Source organism: Salvelinus alpinus, chromosome 37 (assembly GCF_045679555.1).
Source record: "Salvelinus alpinus chromosome 37, SLU_Salpinus.1, whole genome shotgun sequence".
In the NCBI taxonomy this organism is placed as follows: Eukaryota; Metazoa; Chordata; class Actinopteri; order Salmoniformes; family Salmonidae; genus Salvelinus; species Salvelinus alpinus.
Genome location: NC_092122.1, coordinates 15,369,194 through 15,392,203, shown reverse-complemented (window position 1 = coordinate 15,392,203; position 23,010 = coordinate 15,369,194). Strand labels below are relative to the sequence as shown.

The 23,010-nt window shown below is 46.0% G+C and overlaps 1 protein-coding gene across 1 annotated transcript; it reads left to right on the top strand.

Annotated features, from left to right (window-relative positions):
* Positions 1-1,949: 1,949 nt before the first annotated feature.
* On the top strand, positions 1,950-22,948 carry LOC139566029 (lysine-specific demethylase 7B-like). The gene is made up of 16 exons (XM_071386866.1): positions 1,950-2,205; positions 10,684-10,769; positions 11,323-11,440; positions 11,692-11,852; positions 13,604-13,745; positions 14,079-14,265; positions 14,928-15,090; positions 17,146-17,340; positions 17,446-17,537; positions 17,810-17,896; positions 18,155-18,397; positions 18,651-18,930; positions 19,188-19,282; positions 19,402-19,544; positions 19,858-20,237; positions 20,377-22,948. Exons 1-16 carry the CDS (start codon positions 2,108-2,110, stop codon positions 20,463-20,465), a joined length of 2,559 nt encoding a protein of 852 aa, XP_071242967.1. The 5' UTR covers positions 1,950-2,107; the 3' UTR covers positions 20,466-22,948.
* The last annotated feature ends 62 nt before the right edge of the window (positions 22,949-23,010 follow it).

The window sequence follows — 23,010 nt, the reverse complement described above, 5'->3', positions numbered from 1 at the left end:
AATAAGTGATAGCAGTAATGGGCAGTCTACCACCATCATAGTACATGTATTAATTATTTTATTCTGTGTTATTACTGCATTTAACCCAAAGTCGAAATCGAAAACCGTGATTATTTTTTTATAATGAACCGAAATCGAACCGACCTCAAAAAACATTAATCGCTCAGCACTACCGCCAATAACGTTATCTATGCAAAACAACTGAAATAGCCCACCAACGTCAATAGCCTATATAGTGTTTCCTTCAATGGCTAGTGATAGTAAATATCATAGAGCTACATAACAACACCAGCATCACCAACAACAAGTTAGCAAAGATGCTCATGGCTGTGTGAGAACCATTCATTCATCATTGTCTCTTCTTACCTCGGTTTCATGCGTCTATACTCCAGTAAATTGATTGTAAAGTAGATATCAATTCATAACATTATAACTAATGAAAAAATACGTTTGTTAGCTGCTAGCGTTCTTTACGGGGTCCTGTCTTGTCTTAGCAACACGACCACCCACTAGCCGATATGAACTGTCAATGGTCTTTTTCCAATACCGCCACCTGTCGACGAGCTCGCGAATGGCTCTAAATGTGTTGTCATTTTACGCATTGTACACCAGATGGCGCTCAAGGCCGTGAGAATATTCTCACGCCGCATTCTTTGTCTTCTTTCAAAGCTTGTTCCCTAAAATGTAGGACATTAGTCCAAATTTTGCATCAGTTTATCAAGTTCAAAACTATTTTATGTTTACAGGATGATAACTATTTGTATTAGCTTCACTATTTTAGACCTAGCTATATCATGCCTAGTATTTTGCTGTTGCACAATAAATTAGTGTGATAATGTTTTTACAACATACCTTTTACTTTAAACATACACATTAAGTATACATTGCAATTCCGTTTTCTATTTGAACATATTTTCATCCCTTATAATTGGCCTGCTCTGACTGCATGTTGGCACACACACTGCTTCTTTAACTGAAGTAACCCCAGCTGTTTAGACTTTATAATTAATTAAGAGGCATTGTTGGGCTCGTGCACAGCTCACATCAGTAGGATATGAGAATTAGGGCTAGGGTTAGCTCAAATTGGCGCAAGTAGAAAATATCTGCTCAAACAGACCAATGCAGGCGAAGTATCCTGCCTGGCTGATGCTTATTCAGACACGCCGACTATGGTAACAACAGCTCATTAAAGCAGAGTGGCTCCCCACAGGGAGCTGTCATGAAACCTCAGGGAATGCCAGAGGCCATATACACACCATCATGACTGATGGGCTTTGACCTTAACACCCTGCAACACCCTCAAATCAAGTTGAGGCTATTTAAACATTCAACCTCAGTTACACTTACACATGTTAAAATCCAACAATTATTGGCATGTTTATGAAATATCAACTGCTAAATAGCATCATTGTCTCTCCTTAGGAGGGCTTCATAAATGGTTCTCTAGTATAAATACAGTATCAGGCACATGCCAAAGTCAGCAAATAACTGCATGTTTCCATAGGTGCAGTCACAGTGCCGCATGCCTTGCATGCATTAAGCCTACTTGATTATGCAGAGCTGCACAGATGGGTTTATGGGGGGATGGGCACTGTCAGCTCACACAGATCAAACGGGTCGGCAGTCCTATTGCTATTCCCTACCCACAAAGCACGTAGAGCACGTCACACACGCTCAGTGAGAAATACCAGGCAGGGAGAGCATTTTGTTGTGTTCCTCACGCTTCCTGTATTCTGAACCAGGCCATATGAGTCCAAACCAATGGCAGTGCTTTTCCTGCTGAGTGCAGCCTTGGGCACTTTGACCAAGTTGTGTCAGTTTGCATCATATCAGTGTTGTTTATAGGTCAACGATCACTGTCGAGTTAAACAAAAAACAACTATTTACATCATTCACAATGTTATAAGTATAGGTATTTGCTATTACACTGAGTAACCAGATGGAAATAAATTATTTGGAAATTGACGTCAGAGATAGGCTTGCCCCAATGGCTTTGCCATGCTTTCTTTCGCATATGATCGGGTTTCCCCTCGACTCTTTCCGCGTACCCAACCAAATCTCCGCCCCACTTTATTCCTGCGTTGTTTGGGGACAGTAGGATAGGAAGATGGCGGCGGCCCCGCTGTACTGTGTCTGCCGGCAGTCCTATGATGTGAGCCGGTTTATGATCGAGTGCGACCTCTGTAACGACTGGTTTCATGGCAGGTATGGAGATTACACCTTCCTTGACACATGCAATCGATTTCACCGACTAAACTAACAGCAGGTGCTTGGGAGTAAGCGAGGATTGTCATGCGGTTGTAACTGCTATTTGTGTGTAACCGGGTCTTCACGGGTCTCTCACACTATTGGCACCTCGAGCTAGCTAAACTTTACAAAATAGTAAACCGAGCCAGTGTGTTTTTATTTCTATTATTAATATTGGGAGTTAGTATTTTACTCAACTTATTGGGATATTAATAGTGTGTGTTGGAGGTTTAAATTATCTTAGCCGAAAGCAGTTTGTCAAAAGAAATTAGCCTAACGTTACTAGTTTGCTACAGTTAGCTAGCCAGCTAAGCTTGTGTGTGACGAGTTGTCAATCTCGGTGATCAAAGCCAGCCCTTCAAACATTTGGTCTGTTGAAAGAAGCCTGTAGGCTTAGCCTATCCAATTGAGTTAAGAACAAAGTTGCCTGGTTATCGATTAAAGGCGTGGGTTCTGATTTTAATCCAGCTTGTCATCCTTTACTATAGAGTTGGGTTAATGCTAGTCTGATTAAATCAGCCTCTAATATACAATAATTGTGTATTACATCCTGATTAATCAGACTATGTTGGTGTATGTCACAGCCTGACCTGACCCTGGACTTTCCTAGTTGAGAATTTAGGCCACGCGCTTTTGTGAATTCGATTGAAATGGAACATCAATCTCTGGCACATTCTTGGTGGCATCACTTCACTAGCCAAGTGACCTATTGCATGATCAACATTTTTAGGGGTAAATTACACAAATCCTACAATTTGAGTGATTGTCCTCATTTGAACTCGTTTATTTTTATCCCTATCTATTTAGTGGCCAAAAACCTAAGATGAGAAAATATGATTGTTGTTGAGCTTTTGATTGACAGCTCGAGGTTGGGTATTTAAATCCCCCCTTTCACCGAAAATAGGCACATGTGGTATACCCCTAGTGGAAGAAAGGAGTATTGAAGAGAAAATTAAAGACAACTAATATGAATACAATAACAGTTTGGCTTGTGTGGATATTACAAAGCTATTGCGCAACTACACTCTGTAGACTGCCAAGAACGCAACGCCCAGAATGATGGGATGCCTGAGCCAGGGAAGACTCAGTCTGTGTCATGTGCCAAAAGAAGAGGAACACACTTTGGAGCTTCCCCATTTGACGTATGGCTTACGGCTCCCAAACGGAACTAGGCAGAAGAGCCAACCAGAGTGCTCTGTGTTGTTTATAAGGTGTAGACTATGGACCAGGTAGGGGGCAGAAGACAGAAATAGTGCCCTGCTAGTTTCCTAATGGCCTAACACACTACACTACAGGCATGTGCATAGGGCCTGTGCAGTGAAAGAGCCTCACATCCACTGAGCAGGCCTGTGCTGCGGATGCTTCTGCTGAGACTATGGAGATGGCACTCTGCTGAAACATTGCATTACGACCGACAACAAACCCCGTATGGCGTCAGTGGCTCACGTTGCAGCCCACAGACCTGCGTCTCTCTCCAGGCTGCGTGGGTGTGACTCCCAGTTCATGTCTGGTTCTGGTAGAGTGTGTGGTAGTGGTGAGACAGAGACTGGATGGGACACAGGGGAATGATTGATGGTAGCTCCACAGAGGCAACTTCAATGTACCATCCATCATTATGTCCTACACTCTCAGCCAGGGGAAAAGACTGAAGAGAGATGGATGCTCTCCCCCTGTCCTCCTCAATGTTGTGAGAGAATTTGAATTTGTGGGAGAGCTTGTGTTTTTAGTGTGTGTGACTCAGACCTCAGAGGATGGTTAGTGTCATGTTTACATTCATTAGTGGCACTCTGTGGGGTCTTTGTCTCTGGGGTATGCCAATGACATTACTCTCAGATTGATCAATGCTGATTAGGAGGTCAACAGCATCATGTATTGATTTCCAGTCGTTTAGAGTCACAGTATATTAGGTGGTCCGCTAATGATGATGATGAAGCAAAGGCGAACTTGGCTTCAGACTGGTTCTGCAGCTGATGGGAAATGGGGAGAATGGACCAATGTTTTGCTCTCTTGGAAATACAAGGATGAGTTGAAAGTAGGATTTTACTAAGGATTACACTTAGCTGAGTGCATTCCTTTTATCACTCTGACAGAAACCCCTGAAAAGTAGCATGGCAAGTTGCATCACCGCCTGATTGACACCTACTTTGCCTACATACAGTTGAAGTCAGAAGTTTACATACACTTAGGTTGGAGTCATTTAAAACTTGTTTTTACAACCACTCCACAAATTTCCTGTTAACAAACTATAGTTTTGGCAAGTCGGTTAGGACATCTACATTGTGCATGACACAAGTCATTTTTCTAACAATTGTTTACAGACAGATTATTTCACTTATAATTCACTGTATCACATTCCCAGTGGGTTAGAAGTTTACATACACTCAATTAGTATTTGGTAGCATTGCTTGTTTAACTTGGGTCAAACGTTTTGGGTAGCCTTCCACAAGCTTCCCACAATAAGGTGGGTGAATTTTGGCCCATTCCTCCTGACAGAGCTGGTGTAACTGAGTCAGGTTGAGAGCCTATGTTGAGAGCATGTGTGAGAAGACACAAACCCAGTCCCCCACCGCCTTAGAAGAAACGACTCAGTTCAACATGAGAACCTCAAGGCAATGCAACCTGCACCATAAACAATGAAGTTGTTCCACTCCTTCCCCGGGGGACTACAATGCCCCATAAACAACAAAGCAGAAATCCTCTTTTGTTTTCCAGCTGCCTACAGAGAAGTCCTTCTACCCTAAGCTGTCTGTAGAAGCTTAGTGATGTGGGTTAATGGTGGAGAGAGGTTGTTGTTTACGAAGGCCCTTCATCAGTGCATTGTACCCCATTGATATGATGGGTATCCTTTCCTTTTCTCAGTGAGGGTTCAAATGGTCCGATTTTTTTTTTATGCCCACATGGATCCTAGTCTTTGGAAAGGCAGGAGTCAGGTGCCCTTTGGGTCTAAATGAACCCAAGCAGGTGTGTTTAACTGCCCTCACCCCTCCCCATCTCCCACCCTCTCCCCCATTAGCTATCTGCCAGTTCTCTAATGTAGGCGTGTCGGAGCCCTATGCAGGGGGGTTATTAAGTGCTTAAAGCAATGGCTGAGCCCGCCTACAACCCTTTGTGTGTCTTGGCTGATCATTGAGACACAATGAACCCCTCACAGTACATAGACTAATGAATAACCCCAGTCACACAGGAAGGCAGGCAGCTCCACAACAGAGGATGTAGAGTTAGAGGAGCTGATGGCGGTAGGAGAGTTGACAGCTCTCCTGATTCAGGACAGGATGTTTGACCCATAGAGATGGATGGAGAACTCATCATGGATATAACCCATTTTAGCATGGACTTTGCCATTGAGGGCTTCCTCCATTTTAAAGTAGTCAACTGGGTGTGGATTCCTATGAGTTGGGGAGCAATCAGCCAATGAAGAACAAAATAGCATCTGGTTCTGCCCACGCTGTTACAGATGCTTTAATGGCACAGATAAAAAGATGAGTCCTCAATCTATCTCTATGGTTTGACCTCATGCTGTGAGGCTGGTATCTGCCCACCATTGGCAGGGGGCTGGCATTGTTTCTGGGAGAGTGGTGAGACAGTGGCAGACACACACAGACAGACCCATATTGGGCTTTATTTCCAGATGTCACTTGATTTATTACTATACACTAAATACCAAAGTTTTGTCTTCCACACAGCTCTTAAATTAAGCCAGATTTATAGTTTTGTTGTCTTCGATGGGGCAGCCTCAGTAGTTTTTAAAGAGTGAGATTTATTTGAGTTTGAGGAGTCAAGGATAAGTAGCTTCACAAGTTGCATCATCATCATCAACACTCCCCAGCCCTCCAGTTTCCAAGTGACTCACCCAACCCGTCATGATTGCGCAAGGGAAGAAACAGCATCAGTCTGGTGGCACAGTGCCCTGCTTCCCCCCGGCCGGCCCGCGCTGCGCTGGTGTAACACAAGATGACCAGGCAGAGGAGGACGTGTAGGAGGTCAGCTTGGCTTGGCTCAATCCCTCAGCCACACGCTCACTCTGTCGCGCTCGCTCTAGCATGTCCTACCCCGACAGAGGCAGGAGAATTAATGTCAGGCCCGGGGTGACATAATTGGCACTGTGACTCATTCTAGTCTCCCCAGCAAGGCCACTGAGCAACCTCAGGAGACCAGATTCCAGCCCACTGCTGCATTGTACTCTGTCTTGGCTGCTGACGTAGGAAGTGAGTGGAGGTGTACTGTTGAGGTCACTCTGTAGAGTTAGGACACTGAAGGTGTTTATAGCATTGGATCTTCTATAAAGGGGGCACTGACTTTTTTCCGATGACTTTACTTGACCAGGAAAAACTCTTAGCGGCCTACCGAGTGTTGCAGCGGTCTAAGACACTGCATTGCAGTGCTAGATCCGGGTTCAATCCCGGGCTGGGTCGCACCCGGCCCCGTACCGTGGGACCCATGAAACGGCGCACAATTGTTAGAGGAGGGTTTGGCCGGCCAGCTAGTCCTTGTACAATCGCGCTCTAGCAACTCCTGTGGCGGGCTGGGAAGATGCACGCTGACACTGTCGCCAGTTGGACGGTGTTTCCTCCGACACATTGATGCGGCTGGCTTCCGGGTTAAGCGAGCAGTGTGTCTAGAAGCAGTGCGGCTTGGCGGGGTTGTGTTTGGCTCTTGACCTTCACATCTCCCGAGTCCGTAAGTTGCAGCGATGGGACGAGACTGTAACTACCAATTTGATACCACGAAATTAGGGAGAAAAAGGGGTAAAAAGTACCCCAAAAAATGTACAATACATTTTTAAAAAGTCTTATTCCTACCTAAAATCAGGCAAGGTTCTCTTGCTTACCTCTGTTATTACTCCCAGTCCCAACCTGTTACGGCTTCAGGCTGGCTCTGCAGTTAGTGTGAGCTGCTGAACCACAACACCATTGCTAAGGAGACTTAACCAGCAGCAATGCACCACCAGAGAAAGTTCAGGTGTGACGCCGCTTCCTGCTGGACTTTGTTTCCCTTTACAATTTCCTGCAATTTCCACTCTGATCAACGCTGATAGTGGCTGGTGAGAACTGTGTCCACTCCTAAGCAGGAAACCTTTACTACATTTTCACACAGCTCCTAGCCTCCAGGCTAACTCCAGGACCCTGAGGGAGGGAGCTGGAACTTTAATGGCTGTCATTTACCGCCCTAAGCAAGTCCCCCAGTGTTTTCTGTTTTCACACTGAAAGGAATTCCACTTTTGTCACTCCCAACTTCAGAGAGCAAGACCTCCAAACTCATTTAAATTTACCCACTGAAGACCAGTCACAGAGCAGGGAGATTTGAATGAGAGGAAGACTGCAGAGCGGGAAGAAGGCGGAATTGCTTGAGATTCGCTAAGTTGTTGCCATCTTCATGAACTTTCAAGCCTCTTAAACTAGCTACTAGGGGAAACGCTGTTTGTTTGTATTTTCACAATTAAACAGATTGTCAGAAATAGCCACTTTGTCTTTTCTGCTACATAATCTTCCATGTCAGAGTAGCAAAAGATATTAGTCCACATTTGTCTCTATGCTCTTGTCAGCTGAAACTAAAGTTTAGCTTAAATCGGCTATCTTATTGTTTACTTGAGAAGAAGCTCTTGAAAGTGCTGTCTTAGATTCCTCCCATACCCCAGTGACAGAAAAATGTTGCCTTCCATTTTTCTCCCCTTCTCCATGCATCGGTGGGCGTCCCCGCATAATGGCAACACTCAAAGCCTATTCACAGGATTCTGTGTGTTTTTCAGTGTTCTCTTATGGAACAAAGCATTGGTATGCACCAGAGGATTGTGTGTGTTGTTGCCTGTGGTCTGGCTGTCGGGGGTTTGGTGGTGTAGGGGTTTGAGTGACGTCGACACTGTCGCAGTTCTGTGGGATACTGAGACAAACGCATGGTTGTGATTCCCAGTCTGTAAATAGCCAATAGTAAAGGTCTGGCCCAGAGTGGTCTAGAGGTTATTGTTAGGACCTAGGGAAAAACTCCTTGCCCTAACTAACTAATTCCTTGCCCTAACACCCCTGTCCTCCAGACAAATGAAACCGATCGCCTCCCAACTTCAAGGTTGCTTGACTTTTCGTACCTCCTTTAAAAAAAAATAGAGACCAAAAGGTCATCTTCCACATACACTACTCTAGTCTGGATCTGTGTTTACCTCAACCTCTCTCTGCTCCTCCTATACATCACCACTCTGTAGTGTTTCTGGCTCTGTGTTTACCTCAACCTCTCCCTGCTCCTCCTATACATCACCACTCTGTAGTGTTTCTGGCTCTGTGTTTACCTCAACCTCTCTCTGCTCCTCCTATACATCACCACTCTGTAGTGTTTCTGGCTCTGTGTTTACCTCAACCTCTCCCTGCTCCTCCTATACATCACCACTCTGTAGTGTTTCTGGCTCTGTGTTTACCTCAACCTCTCCCTGCTCCTCCTATACATCACCACTCTGTAGTGTTTCTGGCTCTGTGTTTACCTCAACCTCTCCCTGCTCCTCCTATACATCACCACTCTGTAGTGTTTCTGGCTCTGTGTTTACCTCAACCTCTCCCTGCTCCTCCTATACATCACCACTCTGTAGTGTTTCTGGCTCTGTGTTTACCTCAACCTCTCCCTGCTCCTCCTATACATCACCACTCTGTAGTGTTTCTGGCTCTGTGTTTACCTCAACCTCTCCCTGCTCTTCCTATACATCACCACTCTGTAGTGTTTCTGGCTCTGTGTTTACCTCAACCTCTCCCTGCTCCTCCTATACATCACCACTCTGTAGTGTTTCTGGCTCTGTGTTTACCTCAACCTCTCCCTGCTCCTCCTATACATCACCACTCTGTAGTGTTTCTGGCTCTGTGTTTACCTCAACCTCTCCCTGCTCCTCCTATACATCACCACTCTGTAGTGTTTCTGGCTCTGTGTTTACCTCAACCTCTCCCTGCTCCTCCTATACATCACCACTCTGTAGTGTTTCTGGCTCTGTGTTTACCTCAACCTCTCCCTGCTCCTCCTATACATCACCACTCTGTAGTGTTTCTGGCTCTGTGTTTACCTCAACCTCTCCCTGCTCCTCCTATACATCACCACTCTGTAGTGTTTCTGGCTCTGTGTTTACCTCAACCTCTCTCTGCTCCTCCTATACATCACCACTCTGTAGTGTTTCTGGCTCTGTGTTTACCTCAACCTCTCCCTGCTCCTCCTATACATCACCACTCTGTAGTGTTTCTGGCTCTGTGTTTACCTCAACCTCTCCCTGCTCCTCCTATACATCACCACTCTGTAGTGTTTCTGGCTCTGTGTTTACCTCAACCTCTCCCTGCTCCGTCTATACATCACCACTCTGTAGTGTTTCTGGCTCTGTGTTTACCTCAACCTCTCCCTGCTCCTCCTATACATCACCACTCTGTAGTGTTTCTGGCTCTGTGTTTACCTCAACCTCTCCCTGCTCCTCCTATACATCACCACTCTGTAGTGTTTCTGGCTCTGTGTTTACCTCAACCTCTCCCTGCTCCTCCTATACATCACCACTCTGTAGTGTTTCTGGCTCTGTGTTTACCTCAACCTCTCTCTGCTCCTCCTATACATCACCACTCTGTAGTGTTTCTGGCTCTGTGTTTACCTCAACCTCTCCCTGCTCCTCCTATACATCACCACTCTGTAGTGTTTCTGGCTCTGTGTTTACCTCAACCTCTCCCTGCTCCTCCTATACATCACCACTCTGTAGTGTTTCTGGCTCTGTGTTTACCTCAACCTCTCCCTGCTCCTCCTATACATCACCACTCTGTAGTGTTTCTAGCTCTGTGTTTACCTCAACCTCTCCCTGCTCCTCCTATACATCACCACTCTGTAGTGTTTCTGGCTCTGTGTTTACCTCAACCTCTCTCTGCTCCTCCTATACATCACTATCCACAGCCACACAGACTGTCAGAACAGGCTGTCAGTTTAGAAAAACCATGATATCTTTTCTGTCTCTCGTAAGTCTCAAGTCTGGCCCAAAGGATGACCCAGTGAGAGAAACTTGTATGTGACCCCTTTTCCCAAAGGCTTTAAATCATGTAAGTAGGAGTCGTCGTCCCCCCCCCCCCCCCCCCAGACAAAGTAAATTATTTCATGCAGTGGACTGACTCCTTTGTGTACAAAACCCTCTCAATCCCTCAAGCTGTCCAGAGCATGGGCCCTGGAACCATGGATGGGGATATCAGTGAGAGAGAGCCTGTTTCCACAACAGCTTCTCTGGTGTTATGATCCTGGAGAGAACAGTCTCCTGTCCCATTAGTTTATTTATTATTTATTGGAAACACCATGGCGCTAGCCTGGTCCCAGATTTGTTTGTACTGACTTGCCAACCGCTATGGTCAATGTGACGCCATATATTGGGACCAGGCTATCATGGTCCTGTCTGTTTCTTTAACAGTTGTGTATATACTTACAGTGATGTCTCCTGTCTCCCCACAGCTGTGTCCAGGTGGAGGAGCACCATGCGGTGGACATTGACGTTTACCACTGTCCTAACTGTGAACCCCAACACGGACCCTCCTTGAGTCAGTATTCCAGTCTGTTTTTGTGTGTCTCTTTGTCTGTCCGTCCTGTCTTTTCTCTGTCTTCTCTTCCTCAGTCGGTCTCTCTCCATCTCTTTTCTCTCCTATCTGTTTTACTACCATCTCTCCCTCTCTCTCTATTTGTTCCGTCCCCCGTGCCTGTTCACTCTCCCTCCCTTTCTCCATCCCTCCCCCTCCGTGGCTGATGGACTGTCCCCAGGAGAGCAGCATAGTCTCCAGTCTGATTTAGAGGAGCCTGACCCCTGAGAGCCCGGGGCCAGACATTAACAGGCTAATTGAATGGGGCTGTAATCCTTTGACTTAAATTGGTCCTAGCCCTCACCTTGGCCTCTGCTAGAGGATGAACGGGGAAAATATATTATCAAGACTAATGACTATTATCCATAATTCACAAGGTTCTGTTGGTTTAAGGGAAGAAAATTGAATACAGTAATAATTTGTCTCAGGTCTGTCACTGGCTATAGTGATCGTTTTCATGGCCAGTGAAGGCTTTGGCGTTCTGTGAGTCTGATGTTCTGCGTCTCTCCTCTTGCAGTGAAAAAGCGCAACAACTGGCACAGGCATGACTACACCGAGCAGGACGATGGCTCCAAGCCAGTGCAGGCTGGCACCTCTGTGTTTGTCAAGGAGCTCCAGAACAGGACCTTTGCCAGGTAGGAGCCCAGAACACTTACCACCGAGGACTCTGATGCCAAGCTAGACCCACTCTCACACCTGCACAGCAAACGCACATTTCATCAGCAGTCGTGTTGCTATGAACAAGACTGTGATCTTTGTTTTAGTCACAATGCTAAACATTTATTATGTTCTTAATTTCTCTCATTGGGTATTTACATAGAGTTGAACATATCAACAGGAATTAGCCATTATCCATTGTCTCTCTGTCGGTGTGTGTGTGTTGCAGTGGGGATGAGATCCTGCAGTGGATGCCTGGGGAGCAGGTGACCCAGAGGCACCTGGAAAGTCACGGCTGGCTGTACCCCATCGCTGTGTCCAACATGGAGGGACTGGGACTCAGGCTGCCTCAACCATCCTTCTCTGTCAAAGATGTGGAGCAAGTTGTCGGTAAGGACATAGAGTGTATACTGTGTGTGTACTGTTTGTGTGTGTTGGGGGGGCATGCTCAAGCACCCTGGGCTAGATTTTCTGTCTATTTGCAAACATCCCCAGAGTCTAAGTACATAAATGGGCTAGTAGGGCAGACATTTAGCATGTAGCACAACTAAGACTGATCACCAACCCATTCACTGCCTGTCTACTGCACAGGATGCCTATTTGATAGGACATATGTTACCTACACCTATTGTTTTGAAATAGAAAATAATTTAAAGCTAATGAATGCATTCCCTGTCAGATAATGAGTGCCTACCGTTGAGCGGACGCCATCTGTCCGTCAAACAAACAGGTTGCCAGGTTCAGAGTGTTGCCAGGTTCAGAGGGTATTTACCCCCTTTATCAATCATCTCCCAATGGCTGAATAAGCCCTACAGGAGGGGAGGGCAGGTCTTCCTCAGCCCCCAACACGACCACCGCTGCTCTCTATAGAATAGAAAGGCCTGGTACCACAAGGCTCCTATTACAAGCCCGTTACTAACCCACAGCTATCTGGACCGACTGGACGCGCAACGCAACCCAAACCCACTTGTGTTTTTATCATGGAAGTTCATATTCCACCCTCTGTGATGCTTCGTTGAGCATTAAGCTGCTCTGGTGGGAAGCAGCACAGGTGTTGTGACTGGGTGGAGACAGAACACAAGCAGGATCGTGTTACCTACCTCCTTACAGTTTGGACACAATGGGGGACAGGCCTGGAACCTGCTGTCTCCTGGGGTTACCCAAGCCTAGACTATGGTCGGCCAGCTCAGGATAAACCTCCTGGCATTTGTCACCTCCCAGTACTTTAATGTTGCTCCTCCTCATTGAGGGTAGGTGAAGTTTTCAGTCTAAATATCATGTGAAAGGATGGTGTCTGGAAGAACCCTACAGGGTCTAGCTAGAGTGAATGCCAGGTGTCGGTGCATTGCTTAAAACACAGGAATAGTTTGACCATGTGCAACCAGCCACTATAAAGGTGTAGTGTGGAGTATTTACTATGGTCTGTTTTGGGCTTGTTGGCTGGTAGTGACTGAACACTCTGTTCTGCTCTCTCTGTTTGGCTAGCTACCCTAACTCCAGCTGTTCACTGTCATCAGACGCTGGCCAGCTGGACCCGCCGTGTGTGTGTGGTGTGTAGGGGGTTGGGGAACATTAAGGGGGTGTGGGTTGGTGGTGGGAGGATCACACAAGCACCAGCTGTCCTGTCCCCACACTGCCGACAGGCCCCCGTTTCCAGCCCTCTCTCTCTCCGGCCTTCACTGTGTCGTTTGATTCACTGCCTCCCAGCTGTGTGAGTGCTGGTGGGTTTTTACCCTCACACACCCATTAATGACAGTGGCCCCTTCCCCAGTCTCCACCTCTGGGACTCATATGGACTGGACAGATTGTCTGGCCCCCGCCCCCACTCCATCCACTCCTATGGTGTATTGGCTGTGCCAGTCTCTCCCTAAGGAGTTGTACAGAGACATGGAAATGCCAGAGAGCTTCAGAGTTCAGATCCCCTCGCCCACTGACTCCCATTTAAAATGGTTATCCCTGGTGTCTGTCACTTCAGTAGGGATGGTCCTTTCTCTTAACCAGATGTATTATATCTGACTGAATGGTGCAACTGTTAGACTGTAGACACAAAATGATGATGATTCCATGGGCAGACTGATACCACGTTTTGCTGTCTGCTCCACTATATGACGGCTTGGTCATCATTCTCTTGTCGTCCACAGGCGGTGACAAAGTCATTGACGTCATCGACGTGGCCAGGCAAGCAGACAGCAAGATGAAGCTGAAGGAGTTTATCAAGTATTACTACAAGCCTCATCGGCCCAAGGTGCTCAACGTTATCAGCCTGGAGTTCTCTGACACCAAGTAAGCTGTAATTTGGTCCTACTTCTAATAATCCATTGCAGACTCTCTCTCCATTCAAATGGATACATTTTGAAATGGATGCTATTTACAAGACATGCAAACAGAAACCAAGAGCATCCACAGACTGCTGTCAAGTTCTTCATGATTCTCAAGAGAAAAACAAGAATGAACACAACCATTCAACAATACATTTTGTACAGCTCATGACAAAAGTGATCAAACTACTTATTATCAATGATATCATTATTTAGTACATTTCAGCACTTTTACTGTGATTTGACCCTCTTAAGTAGCCATACCTCTCTTACCGCTCACTCTCGCCCCCCCCCCCAGGATGGCAGATCAGGTGGTGGTACCTGACGTAGCTCAGAACATGTCCTGGGTGGAGAACTACTGGCCAGATGACTCCTTCTTCCCCAAGCCCTTTGTCCAGAAGTACTGCCTCATGGGGGTCAAGAACAGCTACACTGACTTCCACATAGACTTCGGGGGCACCTCTGTGTGGTACCACGTTCTCTGGGTGAGTGGGTGTTAGTTACATGTCCTACATGTACACTAGGCTTTCAAATCCTAGCAGTGCGCTAAGTGCAGTTTGGCAAGTCAATGAAGTCAACTGTGTCCACAACATTATCTGGTGATAAATCGATGGCCTGGCTCGCTCTTTGGCATTCCCCTCACCACTTGTAATGCGCGCTGACATTTAATCAAGTATGTTTGTACATGGGGGGGTTATTTAGAGCAATCTAGGCTGATTGGTACCCTGGCAGAAGTTCACCTCGGCAGTACATTTCGTCGTTGGCAAGCTCCAGGGGGAATTCTGTCCCCGCCGTGGTAATAAATTATCCCTTCAATGGCAACAAAGTAACCAACCGCTGCTAATCACAAACTATGCTTTGTGTTCATGGTGACATCACCAGGCTGGCAGGCAAGCACTCTCCTTAGCTATAGAAGCAATGTGCAGCTCAGCTTGTGAAAAAGAGGGCTGGGAAATGCACCTTAAATGGAAGAAAAAAATCCCCTGGTGTGAAAGTAAAACACATCTGTGTGTCTCTGAAATGAAACATCTTTTGCAGGCATCTCAGTGCTCCTAATTTTATAGTCACATTGTGATGCCTCTTGGGTTAAAATGCTTTATTTTTTATGAACTCTCGTTAACTCTCTCTACTCTCTTTGTGTTTCCAGGGTGAGAAGATATTCTACATGATCAAGCCGACCCAGGCCAACCTTGCACTATACGAGGCGTGGAGCTCCTCTCCCAACCAGAGTGAGGTGTTCTTCGGGGACAAGGTGGACAAATGCTACAAGTGTGTTGTGCAGCAAGGAACCACGCTGCTCATCCCCACAGGTGTGTGTGTCACAGGAGGAAGGTGGTACCTTAATTGGAGAGGACGGAATAGGTGGCATGGTATCAAAAACATGGAAACCATGTGTTTGATACCATCCTATTTGCTCCATTCCAGCCATTATTATTAGCAGTCCTCCCCTTAGCAGCCTCCACTGGGGAGTGTGTGTGTGAGCGCAAGCATTTGGTCTTTATTTGCCTTCTCTTGTAACAGGCCATGTATTTAGTTTTCCTGAGAAGAGCTAAACAGCTTACATTAGGCTTGTGTTAATGGAACCATAGTGTAGATGAAGAGAGGTTACCACTGACGATGTAGACTGGCCCTGTGAGCGTGTGACACAGAAACCCCTCTGGAATTAGACTGTGTCCCTAAAATACCTTTTCCACTGTGTCCTTAAATACCTCTCTCACACGCCTGCTTTTGGTGATGTATAAATAGACTATCTGGTAGTCTTGTCTGCCCCTCTGTAGAGAAACCTGTCTATATCCTCAAAGTAGATAGAAACCAAACAGTCTAGTTTCCCAGGGGGCCTGCCTGGAAAATGACTCCCTTTTTTTAAACACTGACATGTCATTGCCAAGTGAATTTGGAAAAGGAATCTTTGCTCAGCAACAGCCTAGACATTAGACACACTCGTCTATATTGTCGTAACACAATAGGAAGTTCCCTAATGGAACAATAGCACCAGTAATGTCGTGAACGCGACCATATTAGAAGCTCTTGGGCCTACTTTATCCTCAGCCAAGCCTCTGCTATAGCATGTGACTTGTAATTCACCTCTCACATTCCACCCCATGTCTTGATGACGTAACGCGTCTCGAGAGCCATGAAGGGGCGACCGCAGTAAGCAGAACCTCATGGTTAACACACGCTCCTTGTTCTCATTAACTACAGATGGCTTTTAGAGTGGTTTCACTCATGTCCTTTAGTGATTTATCCCCATCTCACCGTCTCCGTTATCACCACAAGGATCCTTCCATAAGCTTACCTAATGGGGGGGTCGTATTTCATTTGTAGAACACAGGATTCCATGTTTTTTTGTCTGGAGATCACCTGAGGATGATGTAAAACTATACAGGGTATGTAATTGGTTCAGAACAGCAATAGTGTGCAACTCAACAGACTTCACAAGTTCAGGGTATCCATACATTTCTGTGTCAATACTCCCATAGGAACAAGAAGAAAACCCACACATGTTTTAAAATGCTCCCAAAGTTGTTTACCTTCAGTAAAGGTTAAGGACTGCCTGGACTGCCAGCTGTGTTTTCTCCAGGGGGTTAAGGGGGTGTGGAGAGGTGGGATAGAGATTTGGGGAGGGGGTAGAGCACAACATACTTGGCCGCTCAACCGTGGTAACCCCGTAACCGCATCAGTGCCTGCAGTATCAGTGCTGCGTCACCGCTGTCTCTGCTTTCTGTTATCTCCGGAGGTATAAAGAGCACTGCTTTATCTTTACCAGGTCAGCCAGGCCTGATATGACCCTGTGTGTTTGTGTTATCAGGTCAGTTTGTGTGCGAACAGTGTGTGTGTCAGTTTTATTCAGGTTGGTGTTTGTGTGTCACATACCAGGTTTACATCCAACTGTTTTATGCTAGTAAAGTAGATATCGGAGAGGGAATGTTGGAAACATTTGTCTGTAAACTTTCCAATTGTCAAAACAAAATACGCTGGACAAGGTGGGATCTTTTTGTGTCGATAAAATGAATAATGTTATAGAACTGCCTTATGCGCAAATATTGATATAATAACCATCATATGGAAGTAAACTTGGAGTCACGCGATGATATGGTGTGTGGTCCTCCCACTACTCTCATGAAAGCATGCAGTTTATTAGGCTACAGATTAAATAAGTTATGATGAACTTACTCAGGGAGGTGAAAGTGCATGGTGATGAACTTGATGCTTTTTTCCAATGAATATCAAGGGTCTTATTCTGGTGACATGATGATCAATGCTTGGCTGCTGATTTGACAAATACAACACCTGGCCAGTGTCCTTGTATTACCACAGTCAGTGAGTCAAACATTGACTGTGTTTGTGTGTGCTGCCCTCTGCAGGATGGATCCATGCCGTCCTCACCTCTCAGGATTGCATGGCGTTCGGAGGCAACTTCCTCCACAACCTCAACATTGGCATGCAGCTCAGGTGTTACGAGATGGAGCGTCGTCTGAAGACTCCAGACCTCTTCAAGTTTCCCTACTTTGAGGCTATCTGCTGGTATGTGGCCAAGAACCTGCTGGAGACCCTGAAAGGTGAGTGAAGCTGTAAAATCCACATAACCCAATAAATATATTGTAGTAATTTTTTTTCTCTCACAAGCATCATAACAAATATAATGCCTTTGTTCTCTTTCTCAGAGTTGCGAGAAGACAATTGTCCGCCTCAGACCTACCTAGTGGAGGGAGTGAAAGCTTTAATCAGTCCACTGAAAACCTGGCTGAAGAGAGAGGTGAGGGGCACAGAATGAAATGGAACATTTGTGTTATTTTTCCATTGTATCTGTGGGTGAAGGTCCTGGCTTCACCTTCTCTATACTGCACCTGACTCTGTTGGCTGATGAATATCTAGACTGATTGGTTTATGTCCCAGCTGAGCTCTGATGGAAGGGGGTGGGGGTCATAGAGGTTTCCCCTGGATCTGATGACACTGTGCCAGTGGTGGAAACAGAGCCTCTCTGTTCAACTCCACCCTAATTGTGTGTGTGGAACATTGTCACTGCAGGTTACGGAGCCCACCAGCGAGGTCCCGGACCATATCAGGCCCAACCGTCTCATTAAAGAGCTGACCAAGGAAATCCGCTACCTGGAGGTAAGGTCTGGGGTCACAGGGGGAAGGGCCTGAGGAGCATCACCTTTGTGTAGGTGGAAGAGCACTCAATCTGAGGGGCTGTATGAGAAGTGCTTCTAATTAATCTGTCACTGATGTGATGGATTTGTTGCACCTTATTTGTAACTGGCAATCTTTCTCTTGCGACTTCCTTGTTTATAGACGTAGATTAGATTTAAATATTGAGGTTGTGTTCAAACCCCTCCCTCTAATGGTGTTATGTTGTGTGTGTTCCAACAGGAAGACCAGGGCAGCAGTGGTGGCACCAACAAGCCAGTGAAATCTCAGGGAAGCGGTGGAGGCCAGTGTCTGGCCATGCGCTCCACGCTGGAGAGGGTGTGCCCGGCCCGTCAGGCGCGGCGGGCAGCCCGGAGGCTCCGGGAGCAGCAGGAGCAGGGCCCTAAGGTTCCCTCTAACCTGGAGATCCTGGAGCTGCACACCAGAGAGGTGCTCAGGAGGCTAGAGGTGGGCCCTCTGGAGGAGGTGAGAGGAACATGTCAAACTCCCACAACGCAAAACTAGAATGTCATACGCTCTCTGGCATATGTCACATTTAAATGCCTTGTTATTATTGGAAATAATCATTAGATCAATCAATAAACCACATTTAGTATTTTCCGTGCATTACTCCTACCGAAAGCAATACTGTTCCCATGCTATAGAGAGTAATACAATTCAATAGAAAAGTCTGATACCTGTGTTGAATGAGTCCTATAACTCTCTGTCTCTACCACAGGACCCTACCTTCTGTCCCCCGGTGCATGGGAAGTTCAACATGGTGTCCACTGCCTCTGCCGCTGCCGCTGAGAACCCAGACACACACCTGCGTCTCACGCTGCACAACGGACGGATCATCCGAGACGCGAGGAGACCAGGTAGTAGCACGGCTAGCAGCCCAGTGAAGGTGGAGAGTGAGAGGTCGTCCGTGGGCCAACTGAAGAGCAGAGAGGAGATGAAGACAGAGTCAGACCAGCAGCACAGCACTATGGGAGGGGAGGAGAAACCAGGCCACCTCGGTAAGTCATGATGCTGAAGCAGTTCACGAGAGGGAGAGATAGAGAGATATATATATATATATATATTTGTACGTTGTATGATTTATAATCTGACTCAACTTTGTCAGTTTATTGCCCTCATTGTCCCAGACACACCATGCTTTCTAAAGGGTCATGTTGTTGACACAGACTAGGTCTAGTAACCTGTTGACTTGGACACAGAGAGGGAATGGTTCCTACCATTATCTGTGGTTAATGATGTCTGTTTGCTGTCCCAGGGGGTATTGAGAGGGTTAAGACTGAACTCAGGGAAGAAGCCTCAGGACACTCCGATGTGTCGGACATGGACTCGGACAGTGATTCCAACACACAGGTACCTGATATTAACATGGTCTACCCCCACTGTGGTTTTGTCAGTGAGAACATAGCACTTAACACTGTCTGTTGTGTATCATCCCTCAACCAGTTTCTCTTCTCTCTCCCTCTCTGCAGCAAAACACCTCTTCTGAGGAAGATTCAGGAAGCTCACAGAGTGAAGATGAGGAGAGGGGCTCATCCCAGAGGGCCGCGGGGCACACCATAGAGCTAGACCAGACAGACTTGAACCTCCGGGACAAACACAAACAACTCAAAAGGTGGGTGGTCTGACCTGTTGTGCGTGAGCAAGCTAAAACACAGCTCCTGTTATTGGAATCACAAAAATATTTTAGCAATTGAGTTATTTATTAAGGGATAATTTCTTGTAGAAGTGTCTAGAAGTTCACGCCATCGGTTTAGTAATCTCATAACGATGGAATTGGATTTGAAACAAGCATGTGCCAATTATGCATACAACGATTATATTCATAACTTCCCTTTTGACTGGTAAAGATAAGCACAGTTTGCTTTTGTGGAGTCTGGCGGTGGGCTGTAAATGACTGAGTGTGTCTCTTCTCTGTGTCCCTGCAGAGAACGTCCTACCTCACCCAGCACAGAGGAGGCCATTCAAGGCATGCTGTCCATGGCTGGCCTGCTGTGCCCCTCCAAGCCAGACGAGGTCGCCACTTCCCAGGAGCCGTGGTGGTCCAGCCAGAGCCGATGCTCGCCGGAGCGCCGAGAGCAGCACCAGCGTCGTGTGGCGGGGGACAAGAGCCCCATGGACAGCCAGGGAAACAGCAGCAGCGAGGCCTGGGACAATCAGGGGCCCCTCTCCCTTGGGGCCCTGAGCCACAATGCCAGCCCAGAGGCCGACAACTACCAGTACTGTGATCCCTCAATGTCTCCCCCTCTACACCCCTCCAAAAGACACGCCTCCAACTCCCCTCCCGTCAGCAACCAGGCCACGAAAGGTACACAACCAAATATTTTATTCTCTCCATTTGTCTAGTAATTAGTTGATGTTCTCAGGGATTGGATGGTACTGTGACACAACTCTCTCTTTATTCAGCACGTCAGCCATTCATGTGGGGTTTGGGTTTTGTTTTTCAGGCAAGCGGCCCAAGAAAGGAATGGCCACGGCCAAGCAGAGACTGGGGAAGATCCTGAAGATGAACCGACACAATGGCGTCTTTGTATAGAGCTCTGAGGGCCACAGGCAAAGCTAAAGGAGGGTAACAGTCACCTGTCCTCACATCCAGATTATTCTGTACATTTAGTCGACACCTTTTTGTCCTGGAGAAATCACTGCCTGGGGAAAGGGCCCATCTGAGAGACTTGTGGTCAGACACACAAACGAACAGGCTTACTGTGCATGCTTAGGACCACAGGGTATTGGATTCACATGCGCAAGCTACCAATCAAGCGCACAGCTTCACTGCAAGCACGCTAAAACGTAATGGAGAAGAAGGGGGAAAAAGCATGTTGATTACTCAACTTCAGGGAAACTTAGAGAGAGTTCCAGTGGGCATTAACGTGCCATGGGGAAATGTTAGATGTCCGGATGAGGTAGGAATGAGGTCTACAGTACATCGCAACATTGAAGACAATTCTTCAGCCAATGTTAATGACACGCATAAGCCAATGCAGGCTGCTTGATGTCCCACCATCTGCATCTCCCAGCGCTGCCTTCCTTGAATATCTGCAGCACTATGAACTGGATGAGACCCAGGACAAGATGGAAGTTGGGATAGACAGGCTGGCTTTCCACAGACTGGCATTGACCCACCTGGCTCCGTGTCTGGGCTCTCTCTAGCAGGGTCCTTTTTGTCCCTGAGAAAAAAGAAGTGCTAAGCTAATTTTTCGAAATGGTGCTTAATGTTTGTACGTCCTCCATGCTCCCAACTCCCCTTATCTCAATCACACCAGCAATAATGACGTTGAGTAGATGAGAGAGACGTTTTGAGAGGCAGCACTCTTGGTTAGTCTTCCCTGCCACATTGTGTCATTCATCTATTTAAAGACGATTGCCTAATTTATCATTGCACTGTTTTTTGGGAAGGTAAAAACCCATCAGGTCTAAAACAATTAAATTTCAACCTGTCTGCATTAGTTCATCATAAGTCTCTCTTTGAATTTCACATTTTAATGCTTTGATGGATCATACGAAAGCCATAGTCCTCTATATTGAATCGATATGATTTTGCTGCCCTCTGATGGTCAAAGGGAGACTAACAGAGTGCTGCCTCAATAAGGAATGTTTTATAGTGTAAGTTGTTTACTTGGTTGAAAAACAACTTGTATAATATCCTGCTTAATTTATTCAAGTTTTGTTACGTGATTTTAATGTTATTTTTTTATGGATTCTGAGTTATGTATTTATTAATTGAAAGAGGTGAATATTGATTTTATTATATTTTGGCCCTAAACCTCAGCTATTCTGGGAATTTTCTTCTCAAGAGGTTTATTTTTTTCTTCCTCGCTTATGCTTATTGTATATGTGGACATTTTAGACTTCATGTGGTCATGATATATTGTGTAGGTCAGTAAGAATTTCTAACTCAATCTTTTTTTCCCTCCACTTCTGTCCAAGTAGACTTCCTTAACTTGATTTGAACCTATGTCTCTTCTGGTTTCCTCTCATAGTTTCCAGGGGTTAGTGGGGTTGTGTGTTAAGAGAATGGGTAATATTGTGACTCCAAACGTTTACCACCCCTGCCCTGCTACACCTATAGCCTACTTGACGTTGTTTAACAAAAAAAAAAACATTTTGAACAGGGTGAGATTTTGGGGGGGGGGGGTGTGATCCTATGATATGGTGCTGAAGTGAGGTGTGTGATGTGATTTGTAGCTCTTCACTCTCAGGGAATGATGCCACAGATATGACCTCTGATTTAATCACCAGCTACATTATGTACACTACAAAGGCAAGTTCTTCCAACCAGACTCTTGTTCCACTTCTTTCTCTAACTAAGCAGTTGTGCATTGGAATTGACCAAATCAACATGATCATCTCTATTTGGAGATGATACCATCTATGCTCAAGCTCTGCCTAGCTAGTAAACAAGTTTAACTCCACTGTATCAATTTCAATATCTGACAGAGCAGACTCCCCCTCCCCCCCCCCAAACACTACTTGTCCCAATATCCTTAAACACCCTCGCTCTAGACTACAGAGTATTTCACTAAATCACATCCAAACTTACTCAGTCACCAAGTAACTTTAATAGCACCCTTTGAACAGTATCTAACTTGAAAGCTGTGCTATGAGTTCAACTTGCAGTGCACCTGACCTTGGCATAATTGTGGTCTATCGCTCAGCCCTTAATGAGATTTTACCTAATGACACAAATATCACACGTGTATGTCTTCCCCTCCATGGAATAGTGTTTAATCCTATTGCCAGACATTTCCATTAACTTTTATTGCATGTTGATGTCCTCTCCACTCGTCTGTGTAATAATAAGCACAAGAGCTAGCCTGCAGGCAGGGTTTGTTATTGGCAGCAGTTCTCTCATTCATTGTACAGTATTTACCGTAAACTCTTACGTGCAAATCTGTGTTTCTTCTCTGTGCATTAGTCCTTCAGATGGTTTGATTTGAACCATACAAACACTGGCTAACTGTGACAGTTACTTGATGCATTTCAAAAATGGCCTGTAAATATAAAAATGATTTTGTTAAATTGTTTAAAAAACTTTTTTTTTATACAGGAAACAACTAGAACTAGGAGTTATTATACACATT